Source organism: Sesamum indicum, linkage group LG10, assembly GCF_026168435.1.
Source record: "Sesamum indicum cultivar Baizhima isolate 11 linkage group LG10, ASM2616843v1, whole genome shotgun sequence".
In the NCBI taxonomy this organism is placed as follows: domain Eukaryota; kingdom Viridiplantae; phylum Streptophyta; class Magnoliopsida; order Lamiales; family Pedaliaceae; genus Sesamum; species Sesamum indicum.
In genome coordinates this window covers 19,531,619-19,557,979 of record NC_142666.1, presented here as the reverse complement: position 1 = coordinate 19,557,979, position 26,361 = coordinate 19,531,619, and the positions used below count along the sequence as shown (strand labels likewise).

General features: G+C 32.6%; 3 protein-coding genes and 1 long non-coding RNA gene across 5 annotated transcripts; 1 reads left to right on the top strand and 3 right to left on the bottom strand.

Annotated features, from left to right (window-relative positions):
• Nucleotides 1-5,632: 5,632 nt before the first annotated feature.
• LOC105171604 (calmodulin-1) lies at nucleotides 5,633-7,372 on the bottom strand. The gene is made up of 4 exons (XM_011092765.3): nucleotides 7,186-7,372; nucleotides 6,858-7,015; nucleotides 6,572-6,652; nucleotides 5,633-5,993 (listed from the first exon to the last, which is right to left on the bottom strand). Exons 1-4 carry the CDS (start codon nucleotides 7,259-7,261, stop codon nucleotides 5,856-5,858), a joined length of 453 nt encoding a protein of 150 aa, XP_011091067.1. The 5' UTR covers nucleotides 7,262-7,372; the 3' UTR covers nucleotides 5,633-5,855.
• A 6,915-nt stretch (nucleotides 7,373-14,287) lies between these two features.
• On the bottom strand, nucleotides 14,288-18,150 carry LOC105171605 (protein LIKE EARLY STARVATION, chloroplastic). Its single transcript, XM_011092766.3, has 4 exons — nucleotides 17,209-18,150; nucleotides 15,400-15,995; nucleotides 15,099-15,289; nucleotides 14,288-14,835 (listed from the first exon to the last, which is right to left on the bottom strand). The coding sequence occupies exons 1-4, from the start codon at nucleotides 17,765-17,767 to the stop codon at nucleotides 14,460-14,462; spliced, it is 1,722 nt and encodes a 573-aa protein (XP_011091068.2). The 5' UTR covers nucleotides 17,768-18,150; the 3' UTR covers nucleotides 14,288-14,459.
• Nucleotides 18,151-18,720: 570 nt separating this feature from the next.
• LOC148786764 (uncharacterized) lies at nucleotides 18,721-22,794 on the top strand. Its single transcript, XR_016067807.1, has 2 exons — nucleotides 18,721-21,242; nucleotides 21,325-22,794. It is a non-coding gene; the product is annotated as an uncharacterized LOC148786764 (long non-coding RNA).
• A 480-nt stretch (nucleotides 22,795-23,274) lies between these two features.
• Nucleotides 23,275-25,521, bottom strand: LOC105171606 (UPF0481 protein At3g47200). 2 transcript variants are annotated; one of them, XM_088885801.1, is made up of 3 exons: nucleotides 25,411-25,521; nucleotides 25,198-25,319; nucleotides 23,275-24,849 (listed from the first exon to the last, which is right to left on the bottom strand). In XM_088885801.1, the coding sequence occupies exon 3, from the start codon at nucleotides 24,828-24,830 to the stop codon at nucleotides 23,532-23,534; it is 1,299 nt and encodes a 432-aa protein (XP_088741927.1). In that variant the 5' UTR covers nucleotides 24,831-24,849; nucleotides 25,198-25,319; nucleotides 25,411-25,521; the 3' UTR covers nucleotides 23,275-23,531. The 2 variants fall into 2 exon arrangements, with proteins under 2 accessions (XP_088741927.1, XP_011091070.1); XM_011092768.3 differs by having other exon boundaries at nucleotides 25,198-25,516.
• Between the last annotated feature and the right edge of the window lie 840 nt (nucleotides 25,522-26,361).

Sequence of the window (26,361 nt, the reverse complement as noted above, 5' to 3'; positions counted from 1 at the left end):
TGAATAAATCAAATTAATAAAATGCCCTTTATTCACAGTAAATTTAATTGTTAATTGATAGAATTGACCGGAGACATAAAATTAACTACAAATTCGTAAAAAAAATATTTTGGGTGATCTTGAACAATAAATCCTTAAATTGGAGATAGAAAAGAATATTAATCAGGTATAGTTGTTTAAATTAAGTTTAACTGCCCATTTTATGACACTACAAAAAAAGGATTATTTACCACAATATAACCAGTTTAAAAATTATAGCAAATTAATATTACTTATCATATAAAAATTTAAATTTTGACCATAGTTAATCAAAATTTACTATGATTCTAGCAATGATCGACCAAAATATTTATCATAATTTTAATTAATAGTGGCTAATTTGGGCCTTGCCTATAGAAATAATAGCTATTCATCAACGTTGCATAGCGGTGGTTTATAGTTAGTACTCACTTTAATTACTTTTTATTATGATAATTAATCATAATAAAAACTTATATATATATATATATATATATTTAATGTGGTTACCAGTATAAATACTAAAATTGCCACTCAAAAATTAATTTTTGACCCCTATATTAAAACATTAAATAATCCCACGTTTGGTTTGACACCTATATTAGTTGACTTTAGGTCAGCTTAAAGTCTCTTTAAGAATCCTTAAATTTTACTTCAGCTAAGCAGCACTCGCACTCCCACTCCCACTCCCTTTCCTACCAAAAGAAAATAAACACAAAAAACTACAGGAGTCCTATGGAAAAATGCGATTTATTTATTATAATATTATTAAAAAAATAAAATTTGCAACTATAATAAGGCCCACTTTTTTTATTTTTTCTTTGAAAAATGTGTCCTAGTCATTAGTAGTGCTAACGATTTGGGCACACTTTTTTTTATTTTATTAATCTATATTTATGTTATACTTAATAATAATAATAATAATATATACTAATTAATCAATAGTTATTATTTTTAATGTTATAATCAAATTTTTTATAATTAAAAATATTAATAAAAAATATATTGATTTTAACAACTAATAAAATTAAAATTTACATACAAATAAAAAAATTCATTCAAGTATTTACTTCATTATTTTAGCATCTATAATCTCGTTTTGGCACATTATTTTCATGTGATGAAGTTTTATTTTATTACGATTGGATACGAATTTATTTTCTTACCAATATTTAGGATAAATCCATCCCATTAAAAATTATGATAGTTTGCCAATCTTATGATGCATTTGCTTTTACAAGATTCTTGTAAATGTTTGGTAGGTTGCTAAAGTTGAATATCTTTATGCATATATATGAATGGATAATGTTTGAAAAGAAATTAAGTGTGACATGTTGATATACTAACTCATATTTTTTTATTAGTGAATCATTTGTATGTATTCTTGTAAATGATTTATGATCACTAAAAAAAATTAATGACAATGATTTAAAAATCATAATAAATCAACATTTATTTATTATATTCAAACAAAATTAATGTTGAAAATTTAAATTTTGACTATGGTTAATTAATATTTGTCCGCATTTTAGTTTTGGCCAAAATATTTATCATAATTTTTGCTATAACTTATATTTTGACATTGCATATAAAAAATAACGACTAATGATCATTATGAAACCATTCTTAATTAATATTTATTAAAAAAAATTTATTTTTAACTATGATAATAGATCGTAATAAAGTCATACATTTTTAATGGATTTAAGAATTTCATTGTGGTTGAAGACAGAACTTTCCAAACGTTGGGCAGATATTGATGGGACGATTTTTCATTTTATCATCTTCTTGAATTTTTTTATTCTTTTGGTGCAATTATGGATTTTTTTTCTTTAAATATATTAATTATAATTACATCATAAATTTCAATAATAATAATTATGACAATCAGTATTAAATATTTATAATTATATTCCAACGATTACCAAAGTTGATATTGTTAAAATAAATTAATAGTGATGCACTGATAAGATTTAAGTTCACGATCTTCTAACTAATACAAATTACCTGGAAAAGGAATCAATATTAAAATAAAAAGTTAGTAATGCGTATCCCCGAAAACAAAATGGAAGTAGATGAGACATGCCCTTTAATTTAAAGTTTTTGGTATGACCATGAGTCTACATGTTTATCGAGATCCATGAAAAAGATTCACACTTTGTCGGATTCAATGTGAGAAAATACTGTATAGTAATTAAAATTATATCCAGCTCACTCTGATATATTATAAATATATTTTTGTTATTTAAAATATTATCAATATTTATAATATTTGATATAATTATGTAACTTTTTGGACTGTAAGGGCAACAATGTACCAATTTTACCTTTAATTTTTTTATTAAAAAATTTGATGTTATGAAATGTCTCGTTTGACCGTTTGTGTTATTATGTCGTTATATTTTAAAGCACACTTTTAGTCCTTAAAAGTATTTTTAGAAAAATATAAAACTATAGTATAAGATTCAAATAGACAGTTCAGTACAAAATCTTAATGCATGTAACCATAATTGGAGTTAATAAAATCGATGTACTACTAGATAGAAGTTAATTTTAAAAAATATATATCAATAGTTTTTCAAACAATAAATATATATTTATAATTATATATATATGATGAAAGTTGGACGTAATTTACCCAAATAGAATATTGTTTGGTTAGATGACTTGGTTCAACAAACTGGCTTACAAAATCAACTGGGACGTGTTCAGCAACACCAAATAAAGCTTAGTTTATTGGTTTCTTCGAAATTTACATTTAAATACAAATGGCAGATATTGATGCATTGACAGTGTTTTCTAACAAAACTTCTTATATTAATTGACATATAAATGTCCTGTACGTAAATATTAGAAAACATGCAAGCATCCTCCTTGTGATATCGTAAATGAGCAAATTACCCTTTTATGAAAAAATAAATAGTAATTTACCTCCCTATATTTTTTAAAATACAATAATTTACTCCTTTATGATTTTTAAAATGAAGCAATTTACCTCGTTGTATAAGGAGGTAAATTGTCTCATTTTTAAAAGTACAAGGGGGTAAATTGCTATATTTTTTTCATAGGAGGTAATATGCTATTATAGGGGGATAAATTGCTATTCACCCTATAAATATTATGTGTATAAAATTTACGTCCTCTGCATTTAATAGACTATATTGTACACATTATACATATATATATATTGAAAATGCAATATATAAATTTGGAATAAGAGATCAAATTTGATGATAAGATTACATATGCTCATGCATGAAAATACATATATATTAAGCTTAAATATAGTTTTAGTCATGTAATTTTGATTTTTTATTTTTTTAGGGTTGTAAAATAATCCTGTAACTTGTTGATATTTACAATTTTGGTTTTTTCGGTGCTGAACTTTGCAAAAAGTTACCAGAATAAATAATGTGTCATGTCAATTTTTTTTTCAAATTTGTCGTTCATGTTGGAAAAAGTGAACCAATTAGAATAAAAGCCCCAATTTCAATCAACCCATTAAGAATTTAGGACCAAAATTACAAGATTTTTTTTACAATCCTATAAAGATTAAAGAATAAAAATATGAAATTGTACTAAAATTATTAGATGAACAATATATTTTATAACATTCAGGGGATGGATGAGTCGGAGTCACGGTAGACTCTACCCTACAAGTCCACGTCAAACAACAATAATACTATAGTGGTCAGAAAAATACCAAATGCAGAATTAGTACAAATATTGTAAATAAAATAATAATTGACCAAAAATAAAGAATGACCAAGAGCTCCAGTATTCAATTTAATTATCGTTTTGGGTTAGGGCATATGGATCCCACACACCAATTACTGAAAGATTTTAGAACACAAATGTCCGAACAGAATACTAACAATATATTTGAATTGAACGATCGATTGGGATTTTGACGGAGGATTGTAAATGATTTGAAATTTATTATCCAATTACAATATATAATTTAAAATGTTCTGAGTATTTTTTAGTTGTGTTCATTTGTTTCTAGTAAAAACTTTATAAAATTTATTTTTTGAACTGGAGAGGTTTTTGTTTGGCTCACTTAATTGAAAAATCAAAATTATGTCCTTAGTATTTTAAAATTTTCTTCAGATGGTTAAAATTGATTTACAATTTTCACCAACGAGAAAATTTAATTTAATGAAATTGAATTTTGGAGAGAACAAATTATAATGCCAGAAGCAATTTTATTTTTTTTAATTGAATAAAGTAAACAAAAAGATTTAAAATCACAAAGTTCGAATATGCACATTTTGTAATAGTTCTATTACAAATAAATGAATATATTCACCAATGAAGTCTTGCTTAAGTGGTGGGGTGGAGGTCCCACGAGGTTATTGAATTCGAACCCTACAGATATGTGTATATTTTCTATATTTTTTCTTTTTTAGCATATACTTCATCCCCCCATGTATTCTTCACTCGTGCAGTTTGCTACTGGTTTTCATCTTTTGGCCTATATTTTTTCTTTTTTTGCCTTATTTACCAACTATATATAAAAACTTAATATTCAACTAACATTTAGTTTTATTTTCTCTCTAACATTCAACTAACATGTATATCTATATTATTATTAAATATATATGTATTATAGAAATAAAGTGACGGTTTTGATACCATTATTGCACTAATTTTTTATAATTTTAAAATTACTGTTCAACTGATAAGATAACTAATTTATTCAACTTTTTAATTTTACATCACTTACTAAGTTAGTTTTTACTTATTTATTAATTTTGTTTAGTATGGCGTGTTGATTTATATACTATTTTTTTATTTTTAATATATTTTAAAATTTTAAAAAATTATTTATTATATGCACACAAATATAATTGACCGAGGTTTAGTATTGTTTAAAGAAAGAGGAAATTCAGTTTGGAGATGCTTTGAATTGAGTTGTGGGGTTGCCAAGATTCTTGGTCCCCATGACATGTAAATTGTTCATGAACCTCAACCCAACCCAGAAATGGTTGACTTCAATTTAAGCATTCAGTACTATATATATTAAAAAAATACAAAGAAAAAAAAGGGGTTAAGTGTCGAATATATTAAACTTATCACTAATTATATACATGTATTAATTAGTAATTAACTTTTTTTGTTATGTTATTGTAACAATTTTCATATTATATATATATATATATATATATATATAATTGATGCCACAAATAAGTTTTTGAAAATTATATTATGATAAAATAAAAGAATTATTATTATTTGATATTTAATTTTATCTTTCATTGTACCGTTTCTTGTGAAAGAATAGTGTCGATATGAATATATATCTATACTATATATTAAAACTCAAGATTTTGGAGAAACTATATAAAATTGAATTTACTAATATGCTCTTACTTATATACTTCTTAATTTTTTCCGTAAATATTTAACCATGTCTTTAGTTAATTAATTAAATCGATATATTTTTATTCATGTACATTCAAAGTTATACTTTATTTTATAAAATTAGATGAGTAATTATTTATTTTACGTATCTTCTATTTCATTTAATTAAACAAGTATAGTAAAAGAAAAAATTAAATCATGGGAACGATATCGAGTGTGGTTCGGTCCCTAATTAATTCATAAGTAAACATACTACACAAATATCAAACTTCCATTTAATCTAAAAATTAAAGAATACAAATCATAAATTAATAATCTATTGGTACAGCGATATCGATACGATCAACCTGACTTTTTTTTGTTTTCCTTGGTTAATCTTTGGAGACAGCTATTAACGAATATTTAGATAACTGGAGCAACAGAAATTAACAAATATTTAAGTGGCGATAATGATAATTATCTTCTTAAATATTCTATCCAATGGCCATCATCATCTTCACAAATTCATCATAGTTAACTTGTCCATCTCCATCCAGATCAGCCTCTCTGATCATCTGCTCCACCTCTTCATCTGTTAACTTCTCTCCCAGATTGATCATCACGTGTCGAAGCTGCATCGTATCAAATCAAAACCCTTATTAAGGATTTGCACGAATTTCCACGAACTTAATTAAATTAATATTAATTAGCTCATTAATTAATTTAAACTTAGGTTAATTAGAATTCATTGCACCAAAGATGTGTACTGAGACAAACCCTTTATAAAACTAGTTGACTCAATAAATATACATGTGGAAACTGACCCTGCATTAACACTATATATTAAATGCCTCATTTGCATCTTTATCTCCAAAAAAAAAAAAAAATTATATATATAATATCTATCTATATCTCGAATAAATTTTGTTCAATTATTAGAAAGAGAGAGATATACACAAAGTACACATCCGTGTAGCATATGGTACATGTCATGTACAACTTTTGCTACGGATGAGGAGCATCCGCGTGTGTGTATATATATATATATAGTTGTCAACGACAAAATTAAATTTTGCAAGTGGAGCTTTTGAAATGTACAAATCTAAGTCATTCGATCTGAAGTATTAAATGATGCAACGAAGACTGAGTGAATTAAAATTCCGTATATATATAATAAAATTTTCATGTGTAGGGCCAGTTAATTAATCACCTCATTAGCTGAGATGTAACCATTTTGGTCCTTGTCAAACACTTTGAAAGCTTCTTTCAGCTCCTCCTCTGCGTCAGTTTCCTGATCATCATAACAACCGTGTAAAAAGAACATGTTTTATTACACATAATTAGGAACAAGAAATATTATGTTTTTCTTTTCTTGTGTATAAAAAAGTTTGGATAATTTCGACTTCCGTTGTCATCGGCAGGGAGATACTTACAAATGATTAACCGGCATACATACAGAAGCCAACATATGTATATATATATATATAGGTATGTACCTTCATTTTCTTGGCCATGAGGTTCAAGAACTCTGCAAATTCAATGGTGCCGTTGCCGTCGGCGTCGACTTCATTGATCATGTCCTGGAGCTCTTCCTCGGTGGGATTTTGATCCAAAGACCTGATAACTGTAGCCAATTCTTCTATGGTAATGCAACCTGCGATTTTTATGTAAGTAAGAATTATTCGGGAAGAATTAAAAGACTCATGTCACAGAAGGGTGTGTTAGTTTCGTTTTGCTTTGAAGTATATGGGCATATTTGGGAGGCATGCTATGTATAATTTGGTTAAGAAAAACAGGTAAGAAAATAGATGACCAAATTATTACCATCTCCATCTTTGTCAAATAGACTGAAGGCCTCCCGGAACTCAACAATCTGTTCTTCGTTCAGTACTTCTGCCATGTTGACGTTTTCTTCAGATGTGTGTATTGTGTTTGTGCAAGATCAAGAACGAGCAAGAACGAGAGAGAGAGAGAGAGAGGGTTGAGTATAGGAGAAAGAATCGATTGGTGGGTGGGGTTTAAGTAGGGAGTTCCAAAAGGGGACAAGAAAGCCTTGTAAATACATCCCATTTTCATTAAAGTTTACAAAAAAAAATCCCATTTTCATTAAAGTTTACAAAAATTATATAAAAATGAGGGATGGAGTCAAAATTGTTAGAGTAGGTGAATATATAGTGTAGGAGCTAGCTTCTCTATATGACCCAATCATGAGTACCATATCTAACATCAATCATATATACATAGCCTTTTATTGACATGCTTTTTAGACTTTGGAGTAACACATATATAAATTTCATTAACGTGCAAAGGGAGCATGCAAGTAATGCAATGTATTTAATAATATATATCATGATATAAATTATTTCATAGTTAAAATTATGATATATTTATTTTTTTTATATATTTTACTATCATTAGACACATCCAATATATATATATATAACATTGATACAAACATTTATTCCAAAAAGGGGTTAAATATATTAATTACCCCTTGCGAAATTAGAAAAGTAAAAAAAAAAAAAATCCTACAAAAACCTATGCAAAAACGAGTTAAGCTACATGGCAAAAGATGACTTACCTAAGTAAAATACCCAAATACACTTCATAATAAACTAACCTAAAAAATTTAAGAAATTCTCATTATTACAAAAATCAAGAAAGAAAAAAAAACATTTTCAATATAGTCTATTTCACCTTTGAAGAAATCAAACTTACAAATGTCCCTTAACGATTGGTCCCTTGACCTTTCAAACAATATATATCATCCATCCCTCGGATATATAAATATATATATATATATCAATTTTCTCTTCACCTAATATTTATGTTCACATTGAGTTCTTATCTTCATATACTAGCCAATATTGCATGTAATATTTTTGCGTACTTAAACAGAAATATATAACAAAAATGTTTAAGATTAAAAGTGGAATAAATGATGAATATAAATATAAAAGTATATTGATAGTTAAAAGACAGCGATGTAGATTAATTGAAATAAATAAATTATTATATTGATACTTCTGGTATAATTGATAGTTTAAAATTTGGTGTTACAATATAACGAACGGCCAATTATGAGTGAAAACTGATTCTTTTTTATATTAGTGGAAGTATAATAGTTACTTAGTTTATTGGAGAAATTATTTGTAAATTAATGATTATTTTGTGGATATATATATATAGGTGTAGGTTTGGGAAGGCGCGTTTTGGTACCGAAAGGTTTGAACTTTGCAACCAAATGGCACGCTGGCGATCGATGACACTGCCATGTATGTGTCCTGTTGTGCACGTGCTGCGCACGTGATTGCCACTCCTCTCTCTCATCCATTTTTCTGAAATCGCGTTCTATTTATTAAAAAGCGTCTTCGGTGATGATAATCAGTAGTGCATCATAGTCCTTTCTGATAGGATTTCTTGCACTTGTGGAAAATAACAATCCTTCTGCACTAAAGCTAAAGATGTTTTGATAAAAAACGCGTGTTTTTGGGGGAACGCCTGCATTTTGACTATGTGTAAATGAGTTAGTGAGTCCTACGCGTCACTATTTAAATTTATTTGAAATTTTATTGAATTTCAAAATTTATATTTGAATCTACGTCATTTTAACATTTTAAAAATTAGTTATTTTAGTACGTATAAAATCTAACATCTCATAAATTTAAAAAATTATAAAATATTTTAAATAAATTTAATCAAACTCCCTTTTAATTTTATCTTTACTTAATAAGATCATTAGCTATTAAATTTGAGTTAAATATCGAAAAATAATATTTGAAATTAGAGTTATGATAAAAATTGGTAGAGATGTGTGGAATTCTTAAAACATTCCAACAAAGCACCCATACTCCCACTGTTTAATTAAGTGGAGTATTAATTAATTAATATAAACAGGTTGGGGGCTTTGGAAAGAGTGATTGAGAAAGGGGTGTTAATTCCTCAGGATTTCTATCGAAAATCATAAGACTTTATTAAAAAAGTAATTACAACATGGACACGACATAAATGTTGCTCGGCTGTCAAACGCGCTTTTGCACGCCATTGGCTCACCTGACGAGGTTCAACTTCAACACCTCACCACCGCATCTATCTCCCATTTCCATAAATTTTAACTCTAATCCTATTTGATGAAATTAGAATTATTTATATAATAAGTATAATATAGTTATTATATAATTAAAAAAATTAATTATATAATAAATATATTCATTTATCATATAATCAATTTAATTTGATTAGATTTTAATTTAAATAAAAGTTTTCTCTACAATTTCCCATTTCATATCACAGGCGGAAAAAGTGAATATAAATTCATAATAAAAAAATTTCAATTATAATATTTAAATTACTGCTAACCATAAGTGGTGAAACGGTAAAAGATCATTTTTATATTCTTAATACTGATGGGTATTAGTGTAAAGTTGTTACTGACAATGTATGTGACAGAAAATTTTTGCACGGTATATAATCAAGGGACAATCACATTCTCTTTCTTTAAGTTTGATATAATTACAGTTATTTTTTTTTTTTTGTGGTTTGAGAAATTACATTTAGCACTCTTGAGGTTTGTTTTCGTCTAACAAATAAGTTTCTCTTTTAATCAAAATTCACCGAATTTGTTGTATTAATAAAAAAAGTCGAAAAAAAATCTATATTTGTCCCGATAGACTTATTCTGATTTACTATTAGTCAAATAAATCTTTTTATAATCAAACTACCTTCATACGCTTTCACACATTAATGAATATGAGGGAGTATATCGTCACCGTTATAAGGGTAGTTTAGTTGGAAAAAAATATTTTTGATATGCAATAAGTCAATAGTAAATCTATCGATGGTTCAATTTTCATTCAGTTTTTTTTTTTATTAATATAAGCAAATCTAGTGAATTTTGACTAAAGAAAGGACTTGTTTGTTAGATGGAAGCAAACCTCAAGAGTGCTAAGTGTAATTATCAAATCATAGGAGATCTGCACTTTATTACATCAAACCTCAGGAGAGGGAAGTATAATTATTTCTATAATCAATGAGAACTTTTAAATTGTTATTTAACATTTTGTCATTAAAAAATTAATTTTTGTTATGATGTGTTTGCTAGAGCGAATAATATAACAATTTTCTTTGTTGGTCATTTAAATAATTTCTCTATTATGATAAAATATTTAATTTGAATTGGAATTACTACTTCAAAAATAAGTTCATCGTCACAATCTCACCGATCTGCTAAGGATAATATAATCACAGCTCCCTGTCCATCTTTATTATTTAATTTTTCTAATTTTAATCTGGCTGATTTCTTCTTTCTTAAAAAAAAAAAGGCTAAATTGGTATGAAATTATGTGAAGTTTAGCATAATTACGAATAATTTTTATTGTTTAAAATATTATAAATATTTCCCTCATCTTTTAAGAAATTATGTAGTTCTTGGATGGAGATTTAAAATTATCAACTTTGCTCTTACTATATTTTCTTTTTTAAAAAAATTATAAAAAAATTGAATTACGTGGATCAAAAAAAATTAAAATTGTAAAAAAAAAGTTATTCACTTAGTCCTTAAAAAATTTATGTAATTTTAAAAATAAAGAAAATCATAAATTTTAGTCCACAAAGGCATCTTGGTTAGTTAACCACATAAAATAGATGAAAATCTAAAGGGATAATAACACTCCCCTCCCCTGAGGTTTTGGTGCAATTACACGTAGACTCATTGTGGTTTGAGAAATTACATTTAGCACCTTTGAGGTTTGTTTCCATCTAACAAATAAGTGACTATATTAGTCAAAATTTATTGAATTTGCTGATATTAAAAAAAAAAAGTTGAATGAAATTGATATTTACCCTCAATTGACTTATTATCGACTTATAGCAAGTCAAACAATTTTTTCTAACTAAATTACACTAATGACTTTACAAATATACCACCTCACATGCATTAATGCATGAAGACATATGAGAATAACTTTGGTTAGAAAAAGATTTATTTGACCTACAATAAATCAGTAATAAGTCAATAAGGGGTAAATTTTTTATTTTTTTTGTTCAATATAAGCAATTTCGGTGAATTTTGATTAATGGAGGGACTTAATTGTTAGACAAAAGCAAACCTCAGAGATGCTAAATATAATTTTTCAAACTACAAGAGGTATACGTGTAATTACACTAAAATTCAGGAGAAGGGAATGTAATTATTCCGAATCTAAGGGAGATTAATATATTGGGCTAATTGTCACACGACTGTTAAAATTAAAAAGGTATAGATAATTTTTAAAATAATAATTAAATATCTATAATTATACCAAATCTTAAAAAAATTTGACATAATTTAGTCAAAGAAAAAATAAGTAAAAGGGTTTTTCTTATATTTTTGTGGGGGCCAAAAGTGGTTGAGGTATTGCATCATTGCTCAATGGGATTGACCGACTTGAAAAGGGTTGGAAAATCTGTCCAGTTTTCTTAGCAACTTTTGGTGTCAGATCAGATGTGGTCTCTAATAAAAGAATAATATGTTATTTGTGCTTTCATTTTAGAATTCAAGTGGAAGGAGAATAGAAAACAATATTATAGAAAATTAAATTTCATTAAATTCTTTTATTAAGACATTTAATCAATCAAATATTATTAATATATATATATATATATATAATATTTAACGATAGATTACATTGATACCTTTCGAAGGTTGGGTGCAATTACAAAACACTCCTTGCCCTCTGCAAAAATACGTATACCTTTTAAAGTTATAATTATAATTATAAATATACTCCCTATTCAATGATGAAATTTTATATAAATACCATATGAGGTACATTCCACTGACGGGGGTTCATGGGGTGCATTTTACAAAGGGGTAAATTACACTAACACCCGTTTGGGGTGTATTAATAATTTTATAAAAAATACTTGATTTTTATGTAATTTAATATAACTTGGGGAATGTGGATCAAATTTACAAGACATTGAGTCACATATAAATGTGGTCTTCTTCAAAGTATTGAATAAAATAAATATTACTTTACATCTGTCTCTTAGAATTCAAAGTTTAAATTAGAGTCAACATTGCAACAGCATTTTCCTCCACAAAAAAACACAAAGAAAGAGAGACACATAAAAGAAAAGAAAAGTCCATACAATTTTAATTCTAACATCATTGATCATAGCAATTCGATTGAGACTTAGGTACAAAGGCTCCGCAGTGTCCCTATCAATGACTGCTGGAGTCTTCAACTATCACCACATTTAGTTTGCTTAAAGTGTTATGAATTTCCATTTTCTTTTTCCGTTCCCGTCCCATTGCCATTCTTAAAGTTTAGACTAGTGTTGAATTTATCATAGTGGACGTATGGATATTTGTGTCATTTTATATGTGTTTTTTTTTGTAATTTTTTTCTATTATTCTTATTTATATTGATGGATTAATTGAATAGATGTATTATTCAATTTATTAGGATATTGATCTAATCGTGTAATTATCGTTTAAAAACAAATACTAAGTAATTTGCTCATCTTGTAAGGGTTGTTTCTCTATAATTTACCAAACAAACTTGAATAATTTCCACACACTCAGCTGACCTGAAATTCTGATAAATATCTATAATAGTATAAAACACAAATTTATAAGCATTTATATATATGAATGGCAAAAAATTACTCCTTTATTAAAGAAATAAAACAAGAAATTGCAGTGGGAGGAAGAAAGATAATTTAGGAAGACAAAGATGACCACAGCCAATCCTCCAATGGATATAGGAAAATTCTCATTTTTTGTTTCAAAAATTAGGCTTTATTCACTTTTGATTTCAATGTTATGAAAATCTTATTTTAAAAATAATAACTTATTTTTTTTTTTCACTTTTTGTCCTATCATTAAATATTTGATAAAAATGACTGCGTGATACTTATATAGCATTAAATTAGGGCGTTTTGGAAGGAATATTAGCATGTGAGAGGCACATGCTTCATTTTTTAAGGGATTATAACTACTGATTTTGGCAAAAGAGAGAAAAAAAAAAGTTACAAATTTAGGGTTCCACTATTTTGTGTTCTTCCAAATTCACTGGAACTAGGCTTTTCAGGTTAAAAATATGATTTCAACAAGTGATTTAACTGCAAGAAAATCTTGATCATGTGTTTTGTGTTTAAAAAATATGAGATGTGAGATTTGAAAAAGAAAAAGAAAAAAAGCTCATATTAGGGTGTTTCTTTTTTTCTAGAGAATTGGGAAGAGGAAATTTTGGAAAAATGGATTGCAGTTTTAGGGAGTTTGTTGCCTTAAAGTGATGTATGTCTTTCTCACGCATCAAACGTCCACTTAACAATCACTTGACTAACAGGAGGAAGAAAAACAAGAAAAAATATAAATTATTGTCCTTGAATTAAGATTTCATAATCGTTGGGATAAAAGATGAACAAAGCCTAAATTATGAGAGAAGAAATGAGATTTTTTTCTTGTGGAATGGATATAAACATACGTTCTGTTTAATTGTTGGTTTGAGGTGGGTAGAGAAAAAACAGGGTTTTCCGGCATGATAAGGGTGCTAGTTGAGATGACATGTAAGAGTGAGAGGAATTAATGAAGAAGGCAGGCGGCTGGCCCAGGTCAGGTCCACATTAACCAATACTGGTGGAACCCAAACCCGAATTTTAATTCATCCTCTCCACGTAGTTATGTTTGCCGGAAAATCAATTTCAATGCACAGTTTTTCTTCTTCAAGTTCATGGCTTTTGAGGCCAATCAACTGTTCTTCACTTCCCCTGCTGGACTGGACACTTCCACGGTGGTTGGGTTAATATATTTGTTAGTTTATAGAATATTACCATCTGTAAACTTTATAAAACCAGTTTCAGATTTTGACTGAATGACACTTCTGGGACGCAATCTAAATATGAATATGTAACGAAACAATCAAGAAGAGAAAACGGATAGTGAAAATTGAACACCGAGATAGATTTTTATTTCTCAATACCAGAGATTCAAACGCTCTCAATGTATTACAGCTGAAAAAGTAACGTGCAACACTGTATATCTATACAATCTAAGCTGGTATAGCTTCATCTACGGCCTCAGCAATGCAGAAGATTGTAAGCAGCATACTCTTTTACGACCATTCCGATGGTTTCTTGACCTCCCGTAGCTGAACTGAGTTCTCAAAGCAATGACGGAAACCAAAATGCGGGAATCTCTCATACCAAGTTTCTTCCTGAACATGCGTGTCCCAATGCTCACCGCTGCTGCTTTTACCGTACTTGTGCACCCATCCGGAGCCGTTATGGCCCTCACCCCATGTTCGGTTCCAACGATCCCCATGTTTACCTTCCCACCAGGTCTCCCCTTGCTTTACCCCATGACCGTTGGGATCAAAATGCTCGTCCCATTTATCTCCCCATTTTGCCCAGCCATCTCCTTCAAAGCGCTCGGCCCATTTGTCGGTGTATTTTGTGCTGCCCCCTTGCCCATCATACTTCTCACCCCATCTGTCAAGAGCAATCATAGTGAATGAGTTACAAAACAGATACAACAGGTTGATGTGTTACACAGCAGTTGTCAAGCAAATTATAGTGTGCAATGTGCAAAGTATTAACTGTTCATTTTCAGGTTGGACAGTAAGGCTAGGAGAGACGGAGAGAGTTAAAATCAATTGTGTGTGTGTGTGTGTGGCCTTCTCTGTAAAGAGACGGAAAGAGTTCGATGTATTATATGCTAATGTGACCATAATGAGATATACGCTTTTTGGTACCTCTCGTGCCAAACATGAGCATGGCCGTCCTCCACAGGAGAGTTTGGATCGATGCTGCACCACTTGTGAGCCCACTTCTCAGCTTGTCCAGAAGCATCATAATGCTCCCACCATTTCTCGTGCCACTCATCCCCTTGAATGTTCTTTCCCCACTTATCTGCTGTTTTCTCGAAATGCACAAGTCCCTCATTCTGCAGATCGTGAAAGATTTACACAAAGAGGTAGCTCATGGAAATTCATTGTACACACATAAGTTGTTACAAATAAATGAATCAGTTTCAAGACTGAAACAATGTCCAACCTGCATCATCGATTCTCTCCAGAATTCACGCCAAACATTTCCTACAGCATCTCGTCCAGATTTCTCAGAACCAAGCTCCTTATAACCAAATTCATCCGCAGCTTCCCAATATTTGTTTTCCCACTCAGTAGTTTTATCAGCACTAACACCCCTCGTCACTATCCATTTACAGAGGACCCCATCAGGTCTTCGTTCTACCCCTATCTCCTTCCACCACCTTGATCCATCAGGATTTACACCTTGAGATGATGCTTCATCCCCTTTACTCAGCGCATCTGCTGCTTCAGCTGCATGTTCTGAAAATTGAACGTCGATTTCGTGTTCCTCCTTCTCAACTTCCACAACTGACTGGAAAGGGGGAAGTGAATTTTGAAGCATTGATGACTCAAATGGGATCGTCAAAGAATCTTGACCTCGTTCCAGTTCGAGTACAGGGATGCTCCGTGTTGGTGGGGGAGAAGCTGGCTTTATTTCAATCTCAGCAAAAATATCATCATCATCGCTCGGGGGAGGTGTCCAGGCCCAGAAACTTGGACCTGGTGTTCCAGTACCAGAGTTACCTGATTGAGGCAGGAATAAGCTGTGACTCCGCATCCCTGGTCAAGTTGAAATATAACAATCAAGTCTAATACAAATGAAAATAATAAGTAACTAAGAGAATACTGTAATTTAGGAGTGTTAAACTGAGAAGCCCTATGAGACGACAGGCATGAAGTAAATTAAGAACATATTAGCACAAATGAAAACTGAATCTACTGATAAAAACTTCATAATCTCCATGCATGTCAAGAGTCAATTTTAAACTATTTGCACCCAGCACCGTACACATGTTGCAGTCCATGCTAAACACGCTTCTTTAATATTGTTCGCAAAAGGTACCACGAACTCAGAAATTATAGCCAAACTGATTTCCCAAGACAATCACTGGTTTTAGAAGATTAGACTGATAATAACAAGAACAGCCAAACGTACAATATCTTAACAAATTAGCACTGTCTTAAAAATTTGTTTACTTTCCACAGCTCAAATTTGAACTAGCACATTCTTAAAATTTTGAATCAGGATCTTCAGCATAACCAGGTTATATGAAGCTTGGACAAACAGAGAGAAGAAGATTATGGGGGCTGCTACGTCACTCTTAGTCATTTTCCAAGAAGGTAGTCTAAGAGGATAACCACCACTCTAATGGTCTTGAGATAAAGTTCTAGACCTCAATGGCGCGTAGTAGTGAAGAATTTTAGCAGAGACAGATCTCAAGAAACAGTACTTCGTGGAGTGAGAAAAAAAAAGATGACCAATCCCATTCATCATGATTGAAATCTTCAAGACTGAAGACAATGTAGTAAGAGCAATAACCGATAATTCAGATTTAACAACAATGTCAGGATCCAAAGAAATAGAGAGTTCATACGATAAAGTTTTTCATCTCTACATGTGCTCAGAATGAATTCTGTAATCTGACTCGCTCAATGTAAACATAGCTGAATAACATTAAAGACGCATCTTGGAAAGTTGAATTCATCTAGACCTGAATACTGGAAAGCATCTGAAGTAAATACCAAAACTAGCATCTTAAAATTCTCAAACAGATATCAGCATGTATCATGAATCTTCCACCTGCAAACAAATGACAGACCCCAAAACGGCCCCTAATTCTAACAACAAAACAAAACCACCACATTTCAAATTGTTTCATCACAGATTTAGTTTCAATAAACAAACAGAATACTTCTCAAGACATCGAAAAAGAGAAGTTTAAAATAGTTTCACCATGCCAATAAAAGCAGACCAAGAACATATTTCAATTACCTCCCTCTGGATCCTCCATCTTCTCAACTCTCACCTCACTGGAAGCCTCCTCGTGAAGCAACGCTCTCGCTGCCGCTATAGCTGCGGCGGCTCGATCAATCACCTGCATTCTCTGCACCCTGTCTCTTTCCTCCGGAGAAACCTCCAGAAGTTTCTGGAACTCACTGTTTCTCCTCTCAAATTCTTCATCACTCTCTTCTTTCCCCTCATTATCTTGAGCAGAGTTTTCCACCATTTTTTCGAACTCAGCGGACTTCCTCTCGCTCTCCACCGCCTTTCTCCACATGTCCAAGTACGAGTCTCCTTCCCAACCGGTAGCCTTGATTCTTGAAATGCTTATAGTACTGTTACAATTCCTCAGAAGCTGCTTGGACCCGCAAGGCGTGAAAAATAAAAACAAGTGCGGAATCTTGCGATGATGCAGCGGCAGGTCGGCGGCGCGTGGCATGGAGCGAGTGTAAGTTGGGTTGAAATGAGTAGCCATTGGAGAGAGAGATGGGGCGGCAGGGGTTACGGTGGATTTGAACAGATGAAGCTTGATCTGAACTTGGAGTGGCATCCGGGTTTGGGGAAATGGAAAAGATTTCCGTGGGATTGAAGGAAAGTTGAGATGCTGCTGACTACTGACTGCTGTCTCTGGATTCGGGATGACGCAGAAAAGTTGCAGTATTTAACGGAAATCCAGAACCCCGACTTTTCCGATTATCGACGGGAAAAAGACATAAAGAAGTCGCACGATGAAGTAGAGCGTTTTTAGGTAAAATTGGAGCAAATAGTTAAGCAAAAAACGGCCATAACAAACCCATATGAAAACTCCAACTGAAAAAATAACTTCCAAACTGACTCTAAATCCAGTTATGTAGCTCTCTAACTGAAAAGAAGATATTTTAACGGTCCTCCTTGTAAACATAGTGAAAGAGAAACCCTCATTTTATTTTATTGAGGTTTTTTTATTTTGAAAATAGGGCAGGCAGAGCACATGAACGGTGGGTCCTTGTTGTGGTCTTTTCTCCAAAAGTAGAAATTTGTGATGTGATTGCCCTCAACCATCTCTCCTATATCGACAAACAATACCAAATTGTGAGGCCCAATTTTATTTGAATATTTATTTTCTTTTATCTAATTTTATTATATTAGACACCTACTAATATTATATATTTATTATTTCAATTTACATTTGAACAATTTATTAATATATCAATATAATTATCTATTTACACTTTATAATATAATATTTTTTGGAAAAAGAAGGAAATTCGTAATGGGCGAGACGCATTGAAGTTCGGTGAAGATTGAGTCATCTAATTCAAAAGGAAATTTTATACCGATATTGATCGTAATCGGATTCGAATTGATTGTATAATGATCACAATATATTTATTGTCAGCCAATGTCCAATTAAAAAAAAATAACCAACTATGTTGCACTAGCATGGTGCTCGAATTATAATTATACGATAAATTAATTTGATTGGAGCAAGAATTTTTCATAAATTAACATGCTAAAACTGCAGCGTATTTGTAGGTACGATTCTCCGATGCATCAAGATATTTTAGAGGGTGTGATTTGGTTGTGGTCTGCTGCGCCGACATTGAAATTGGATGACGTCATAATTCTGAATTTACGTGTACAAAATAGAGTAAAATTGACTAAAAAGGAGTAGCAGCAGTAAACGTCAACCATATAGAAACATGGCCTTAGTAAAAGTGAAATCCAGTGGAGCCCAATCCCATGATGGGAGGTGGCATGTCGGGCCCCGGCGGGATCACATCGGGCCCATGAGGAGGAACCACCTCGGGCTCCCCTGGTGGCAAAGGCCTCGGCGTTTCTGGCGGGTCGGGTTTCTTTGGAATCGGGTCCGCTGGGCCTGGGAATTCGGGGACTGGCGGGTCCGCTGGGCCTGGGAATTCGGGGACTGGCGGGTCAGCGGGCTTTTCTGGAGGAATTGGATCATAGTCCGGAATGTTGGGCGTCCGCGGCACCTCCGGCGGGACTGCAGGATTGTGTTGGGGCGGCGCCGTGGGGATCTCGGGGGGTGATTTCCCGGGTATGTACGACGGGTCGTGGGCTGGGCCCATTACCTGGGTTGAGAAATAAGCGTAATTTGGGGTACCATATTGGGCAATTTTGAATTTTATTGTGTTGGTGGTTGTAGGGAAAGGCATAGGATTGATTGCAATTGCATAGAGTGGGATGCTTTTCTTGAAGAAATTCGATGAAATTGAGGAAATGGTCAACATTTTTAGTCCTGGAAGAAGGTTGCGTTTTGCCTCTTTCTATATATATTTTCTCTCTCTAAAAATGTAACTACACGTGTATGTAAATGTGGCATTGAAGAGAGACGTGGCAGGCATTTAAGTATGCATGAATTCTTGGAGGAGTTGATGAGGTGGTTGTTGTCTGATTACCAAATGTCGGCCTCCTACAGTACTACTTACTACGTAAGGAGAATGACTAATTTTCCGCATGAGAGAGATTGTTGCCGTGAAAGGCATAGGATTGATTGCATAGAGTGGGAAGCTTTCATCCACTACTTTTTCTACTTCACTTTTGTTGTTTTTTTTTCACATTTCATTCTCTCTCCCTCTCCCCATTAAGAATGAACATACTTATTCAATGTTGATGGATACATATTTATTTGTATGATTGATTTTATATGTCATTTAGTATTTATTTATTTAAATATTTAAACTTTATTTATTTTTCTGCATCAAAGTTTATATGTTATTTTTCATCTTTTAGATTTTTATGCTATAGTTGGATTTTTTTTAACAAGGAACAATTTAATTTTAGTGTTAATAGGCACATATTTAATTTAATTTTTTTTTGGGTTGATTCTACTTAATTGAATTGGTATTTCATTTTTATTTTTATTTAAATATTTATCCTTTTGTTTCTTATTATACACCAAATTATATATATTATTGTTTCATCCACTAAATTTTTATCTTATAATTTAATTGTGTTGTACTTTTTAAGATTTTATTTTTTTGTCTATTAATGATGTTTTACAAGATGAAAAGAATGGTCGTATTTTAACTTTTATGTAGTTAGTTTCTCTTTCTAAATAGAATCTATTATCATATGCTTTGTAAATCTTTGTATTTCTATATATGTAGTTTCATGTGTGTGTGCAGTTCGAGCTATTTTTTAGAAAAAGTACACACGGTTGTTTGAACTTTTTTTTCCTTTTTTTTTTTGTTATTTTAATTTAATTGAAAACCTTTTAGCTTTCTGTTAAATAAATAAAAAGTATAGAGGTTAATTCAATAAAATTTTAAGATTATTTGTCAACTATATTTATTTATTTTGTAGTTCAACTATAAATAGAATTTTGATGCAAGAGTCACTGCTTGTGTCTTCCTTGGATATAGCCATACACAAAAACTTACATAGACTATATGATTTTCAGCAACATACACTATTCAGCTCTAGGGATGTCATATTTCGTGAGCCTTCGTTACCTTTCAAGACAGACTCTACTTCCACATATTTTGTCCCTCTCCAAATAGACACCCTGTCTGAGTCTTCTTCCAGACATCATCCTTCTCCTACTTCTGTTCTTTGTTTACCTTCAGACTCCTCCTTATCTCCTACACTTGAACCTCAGCCTCTTAAAAGATTTACCAGACACACAACTAAACCTGGATGGACGGTTGACTATGTCTGTAACTGCACTTTTTGTTCACCATCTTGTACCTACCACATATCTTCTTGCACACATGTGTTTTGTTGCCCTTTTATCTTCAATGCAGGAGCCAAGAATATACTCCCAGGCTTGCAAAGATCCTAATTGGATGGAAGCCATGCACAAAGAACTTTGTGTTCTAGAGAGCAATGCCACTTGGGAGCTTACAACATTGCATCCAAACAAGAAAGCCATTGGTTCTAAATGGACGTTCAAGTTGAAAATGAATTTTGACAGCAGTTGTGGAAAGATATAAAGCGCGCCTTGTGGCCAAAGGGTACAATCAGATTGAGGGGATCGACTACTTTGAAAATTTTTCACATGTCACCAAAACAGTGACTGCAAGGTTACTATTGCTATTGCCACTACCATGTCTTGGCCTTTATTTCAACCTGATGTGAATAATGCATTTTTACATGATTTTCTAGACGAGGATGTCTACATGACACCTCCTGAAGGTTACACCAAAGCTCAGCCGGGACAGGTCTGCAAGTTGAGGAAGTCCTTCTATGGCCTTAAACAGGCATCTTGCTAATGGAACTTAAAACTCACCAAAACTTCTGAATATGGATCTCGCCAATCTCCCCATGATCATTGTTTATTTGTGATGAGTTTTGCTAATAACTTCCTTGCTCTCTTGGTTTATGTAGATGAGATTCTCATTACTGGCAACTCCACTTCCGCAATTGTGATATAAAGGCATATTTGGATCGTCTGTTTACTATCAAGTCCCCTAGCCCTGCAAAGTAATTCCTTGGCCTGTAGCTTGCATGTTCTTCCCATGGTATCCTCATCACTCAAACCAAGTGCCTCACTAACATACTTGAAGATGCCAACCTATTGGATGCCAAGCTTGCTTTCACTCCTCTTCCTCCTGGCTTCAAATTCTCTCAAGATGAAGGGTCCATCCTTGATCTGACAAATACCGCCGTTTGGTTGGTCACCTTCTCTACTTGGGATTCTCCAGACCTGATATCTCCTTCACCGTTCAACAATTAAGTCAGTTTCTTCAGGCTTCTCGCATTTCTCACTGGGCTGCTGCCATTCATGTCTTACGTTACCTCAAAGGCACAATCCCCATGGGCTTATTTTTCTCTGCACATAGCTCTCTTCAACTCTCTGCCTACTCAGACACTTCTTGGGTTGCATGTTTGGATACCAAACGTTCTGTGACTGGTTTTTGCATATTTCTAAGCTCTTCTCTCATCTCCTGTAAAACAAAAAAGCAGGCTACTGTCCCAGGTCCTCTGTAGAAGTTGAGTACAGGAGTTTGGCTTTTATCGTTAGCTTCTTTGGATTTCCTATCTCCTCCGTGAGTTGCAGGTCGACCCTCAGTTACCTATTCCCCGTTGGTGCGACAATCAAGTTGCACTGCACATCACTGCTAACCCAGTCTTCGGTGAATGCACCAAACATCTTGATATAAATTGTAACCTCGTTCGTGATCAATTTCGATCAGGCTTTGTTGCTCCTACACATGTTCCTACCTCTCAACAGCTCGTTGATATCTTTACCAAGATTGTTCCCGTTGGTGACTTCAATCGTCTCACTGAAAAGCTTGGTCTCATAGTCTCCAACTTGGGGGGGGGGGGGGGGGCGTGGGAATGTCGATACAGGACTTGAGCTCCAGTCATTATCAAGCTCCAGCCATCTTCATATGTTCACAACGAGGAAGACACGCATTTCCTCTTCACAAAGATTCCACTTCCATAGTTTTTATTCAGCCTATAAGTGGTTTTACGTTTCTTTGGTTTAGAGAGTGGCAACAGTTAATTAGTTAAGTTAGTTCTCTTAATTACTGTTGGTTCATAGCAGTTAGTTTCTTCTTGAGCTGGTATATATGTATGTACATCATTCTTCCTACAAATTTTAATACGAATTACAATGGCCTGTGTGAATTTTATCTCCAAATTTTCACATGAGTCAAGATGAGTTAATAAGCAAACACAAATTAAATGATATGGAGGGCTTGTATCAATCTATGGTTTGTTATTTCATAAACTAAACTTTTATGAAATAATGCTTATTAGGATTCATATTTGGTTCAAAGTAGCACTAGTGGCGATAATTTTGGTACCCATCGGTTCATATGGAACACCGTGCGCATATATTAAGTTTCTAAAAGTCAGAAAAATTGTGAAGTAATAGTATTTATTAAGAATTGTGAGAATAAAATTTAAGTATAATGTTATCATCAGGCGTGAATTTGTAATAGAACAAACAGCACGAGATTAACATAGTATTCACGGATAAATAGGATGTTTGATCTAGATATGTACTTACCCATACTCTGGACATCAAAGCGGATTCTGTTTTCATTTTTTGGGCAATGACTATGCATATGGTTGCAAATTCTGAGATCAACCTGATACGGCCAGTTTGATTGAAGAAAGTTCAATTATCCAACAAATATATATCACAAGTTATTTGCCACAATCACACTACAACAATTCAATCTCCATACCAGTTAAGTTTTCATGTACGTAACATATGACTAAGACATGAATATAATCTTTCCCAAACGCCACTCCGAGACATCCTAAGATCATCATATAATGCTCAGAACTGCATTATAGGGGATTATTAAGTCACAAATTCGACAAAGAAAACACATTATTAATAACAAGCCGAGAAATTATCTCTTGCGATTGTAGTACGTAAGAACGGTGTATGTCGTCTGCGTCAAGGTGAGAACCAGTAATGCCACGGCAGCAAGAAACGAGATGATTGTCCACGGGCTATTGAAGTAATTCCTACGCAGGTTTGCTTTCCATCTCTTGCCACGACGTTGACAGTGCCTATTCACACTGCAGAAGACTTGGGAGTAACAGAAATTTGTAGATGTCAGGATGTTTCTCCCCAACCGATTAAACATCAGACAGACTTCTTCATCATCCCCCAAGCAGTTCTCGATTATCCCACGACTACGTAGTAGCTCTACATCATTTGATGTGTTAATGAGACAATGCATGAAGAACGTGTAATCTGAGACGTATCGACGTTCCCCATCAGACATATATTGCTCATATGCTATTAGATTCATGAGTTGTGACTCTGTCTCATCATATATGATCAGCTGTGGAATTCTCAACACGCCGTTTACGAATTTGATGTCCATCAGGTTGTTGTCTACTTTCGCCCTTTTGAACTTAATTCCCGCCTCTCGCAGACCAGAGATGGAGTTTACGTTTTCCCACTTGTCTCTTTCATTGCTTGTATGTGATATTGCCTCGGCAAAAGGAAGACACCAAACGTCATGTATTAGGCCACAAAGATGGTCGATAATCTTGACAGGCAATCTTGTCAGGACTCTTGATACCGACAAGTTTAGTAACATGCCATCAAAGAAACGCAAAGCAAGAGTAATCAGGTCTTCCTCTGGATTTTCATCGGTCTTGGTCATGTTGAACAACTGATTCAGGATGAAAAACGGAAGTTGGTTCTCAAGCAGAAGAATGTCGTGGCGCAATTGGCTCAGAATCCTTTCGTGTCTAAAAATAGGATCATCGGCATCTCTCAGATGCTTGAAACTGCTATAGCGAAATAATTCAATGAGGAAGAATCCATCAAGTAACATCATCGTCACAAATGCATTTTCATCAAGGTCAAAAGAGTCGGCATAACATTTCCGTGCTCGTTTCTCCATATGTACCACGGTCAATACATATCTTTCCACACTTTGCTCGTTTCTACGTTTAAGATACCGCTTTAGGTACCTGAATTTAAGCTGTTGCATGTTCTGCAATCTAAGAATCCCGTGGTGATAAGGGCCAATTGAAAGTATTTCCGGATCATAAACATCGTTCCACTTATCACTCCGCAAATGACTATCTACTCTATAGATAGTGGGCTTGGAGGGTGTAGAAGGCAAGCCGTCAAGCTGGCGGTGGATATCAATTATGACCGTATCAGCTGATCCCTCAACAATTTGCATTCTCAGTTAATGGAAATTACTGCAGCAAGCTCATTAATCAGTAAATATAGACCACACAAAACTGCTATTTCTACAGGTAAATATGCAAACCCCGCAAATAAATCCAAGCATCAAACACTTACTGATCATGTTCTTTCTTCCTAATATTAAACCAAAAACAAGACAGGTAAAGAGATTTTCTTCTTCAAACACTTGCAGCAGAAACACAACAAACAGTATCACATATGCACCAACTAGCAATTGACGAACAAAGCAAGAAACATCTGTACTAACTCAGCCTGAACAGTCAGTTCAGTTCATTAATATGCAAAGGAGAAAATAATCTGACCCCACAGGAAAATATAAATTTAACTAAAGGGCAACTCACCAAGTGAATATGGAAGTCGAGGACGAGCAGATTGACGTTCGGCAAATCTGCTCCTTCTGATGATACAAAGAGGTGCTGCCCCTTGTATTTGAGCCTGATGGCATCAAGAAAGGTAGCAATTTCTGAGAAAGGACGGAGAAAGTTAATATTTCAAGGAAGCTGCCGGGTACTTGTTTTCAATATTCGTTGTGCCCACATCATTGACTTGTTTACCTGTATTCATTTTCACCAAGAGGTAAATCTAAACCAACTTTCTTGGTCTGAATTGAAGCCCTTTCTTGGTTTGAATTGAAGCCCTGCTTGTGTCTATGTTATTTAGTAATATGATTGTCCCGAAAATTGTTCTTTGTTTTAGTACAAAAAGCTCCTAGCTTTGGTTAAAGCATCTCACTCTTTCTCTCTCTTTTATTTATTAGTGGTCCAGTAGTCGTTAGCTGTACACCTGTTCTTGTCCTGCTGTGAATTACGCTATTTTGTGATCCTGATGGAAAGATGTGTGTGAACTGAAACAGCCTCTATTACTGACCTACAAATTCAAGGGTACCTTAGTTTTCTATGCATTTCTAGCCCTAAAGAATCATGTGAGAATACTATCTTGTTAGACGTTTTAATCCGCAGTGCACAAAAATTTATCCTGAAGTCGTTGTAATTTACCCTTAAAAATATATAATCTACATTTGTGGGAGCATTTAAAATAATTAAATACTAGTTCTTATTACACGTAATTTCCGCATAGTATATAGAAATATTATAATGTGAGATGAAGTGGAAAAAATATTATAAAAAGACCCTAAACGTAGTGAGTTGATGAAAAAGAAAGAAGTATGTGAGAAAAAAGAAATGTGGGTTGAAGTAAGAAAGAAAAAAAATATGATTGTGGGTTTATTAAAAATATAGAAACTTGTAAGAAAAAATAAATACGAAAAATATGAGAGAAAAAAATAGAGTAGTGGATTGAGGAAAAAAAATATAATACAATTACTATTATGAACAATTATTTTTGAAAGAATGAAAGGATAAAATAAAACTATAAAAAATTAATGTGATCAATGAGTTTTCATTTATAATAATATAGATAAAATGATTGTTACCGCCAACAACTTAAGGTTTTAGATAAAATGGCTATTAAAAAAGAATGCACAGCAAGAAGTAGTTAAAGGAAAC

Excerpts from the sequence above, each read along its gene's own strand:
- LOC105171604 (XM_011092765.3), bottom strand. The coding sequence starts at position 7,261 with ATGGCAGAAGTACTGAACGAAGAACAGATTGTTGAGTTCCGGGAGGCC. Across the intron at positions 7,016-7,185 it reads ATTTGACAAAGATGGAGATG|GTTGCATTACCATAGAAGAA; the intron begins GTAATAATTTGG and ends TAAAAATCGCAG. Across the intron at positions 5,994-6,571 it reads GTTACATCTCAGCTAATGAG|CTTCGACACGTGATGATCAA; the intron begins GTGATTAATTAA and ends GATACGATGCAG.
- LOC105171605 (XM_011092766.3), bottom strand. The coding sequence starts at position 17,767 with ATGCCACTCCAAGTTCAGATCAAGCTTCATCTGTTCAAATCCACCGTA. Across the intron at positions 15,996-17,208 it reads GATGGAGGATCCAGAGGGAG|GGATGCGGAGTCACAGCTTA; the intron begins GTAATTGAAATA and ends CAACTTGACCAG. Across the intron at positions 14,836-15,098 it reads GCTCATGTTTGGCACGAGAG|ATGGGGTGAGAAGTATGATG; the intron begins GTACCAAAAAGC and ends TGCTCTTGACAG.
- LOC105171606 (XM_088885801.1), bottom strand. The coding sequence starts at position 24,830 with ATGCAAATTGTTGAGGGATCAGCTGATACGGTCATAATTGATATCCAC.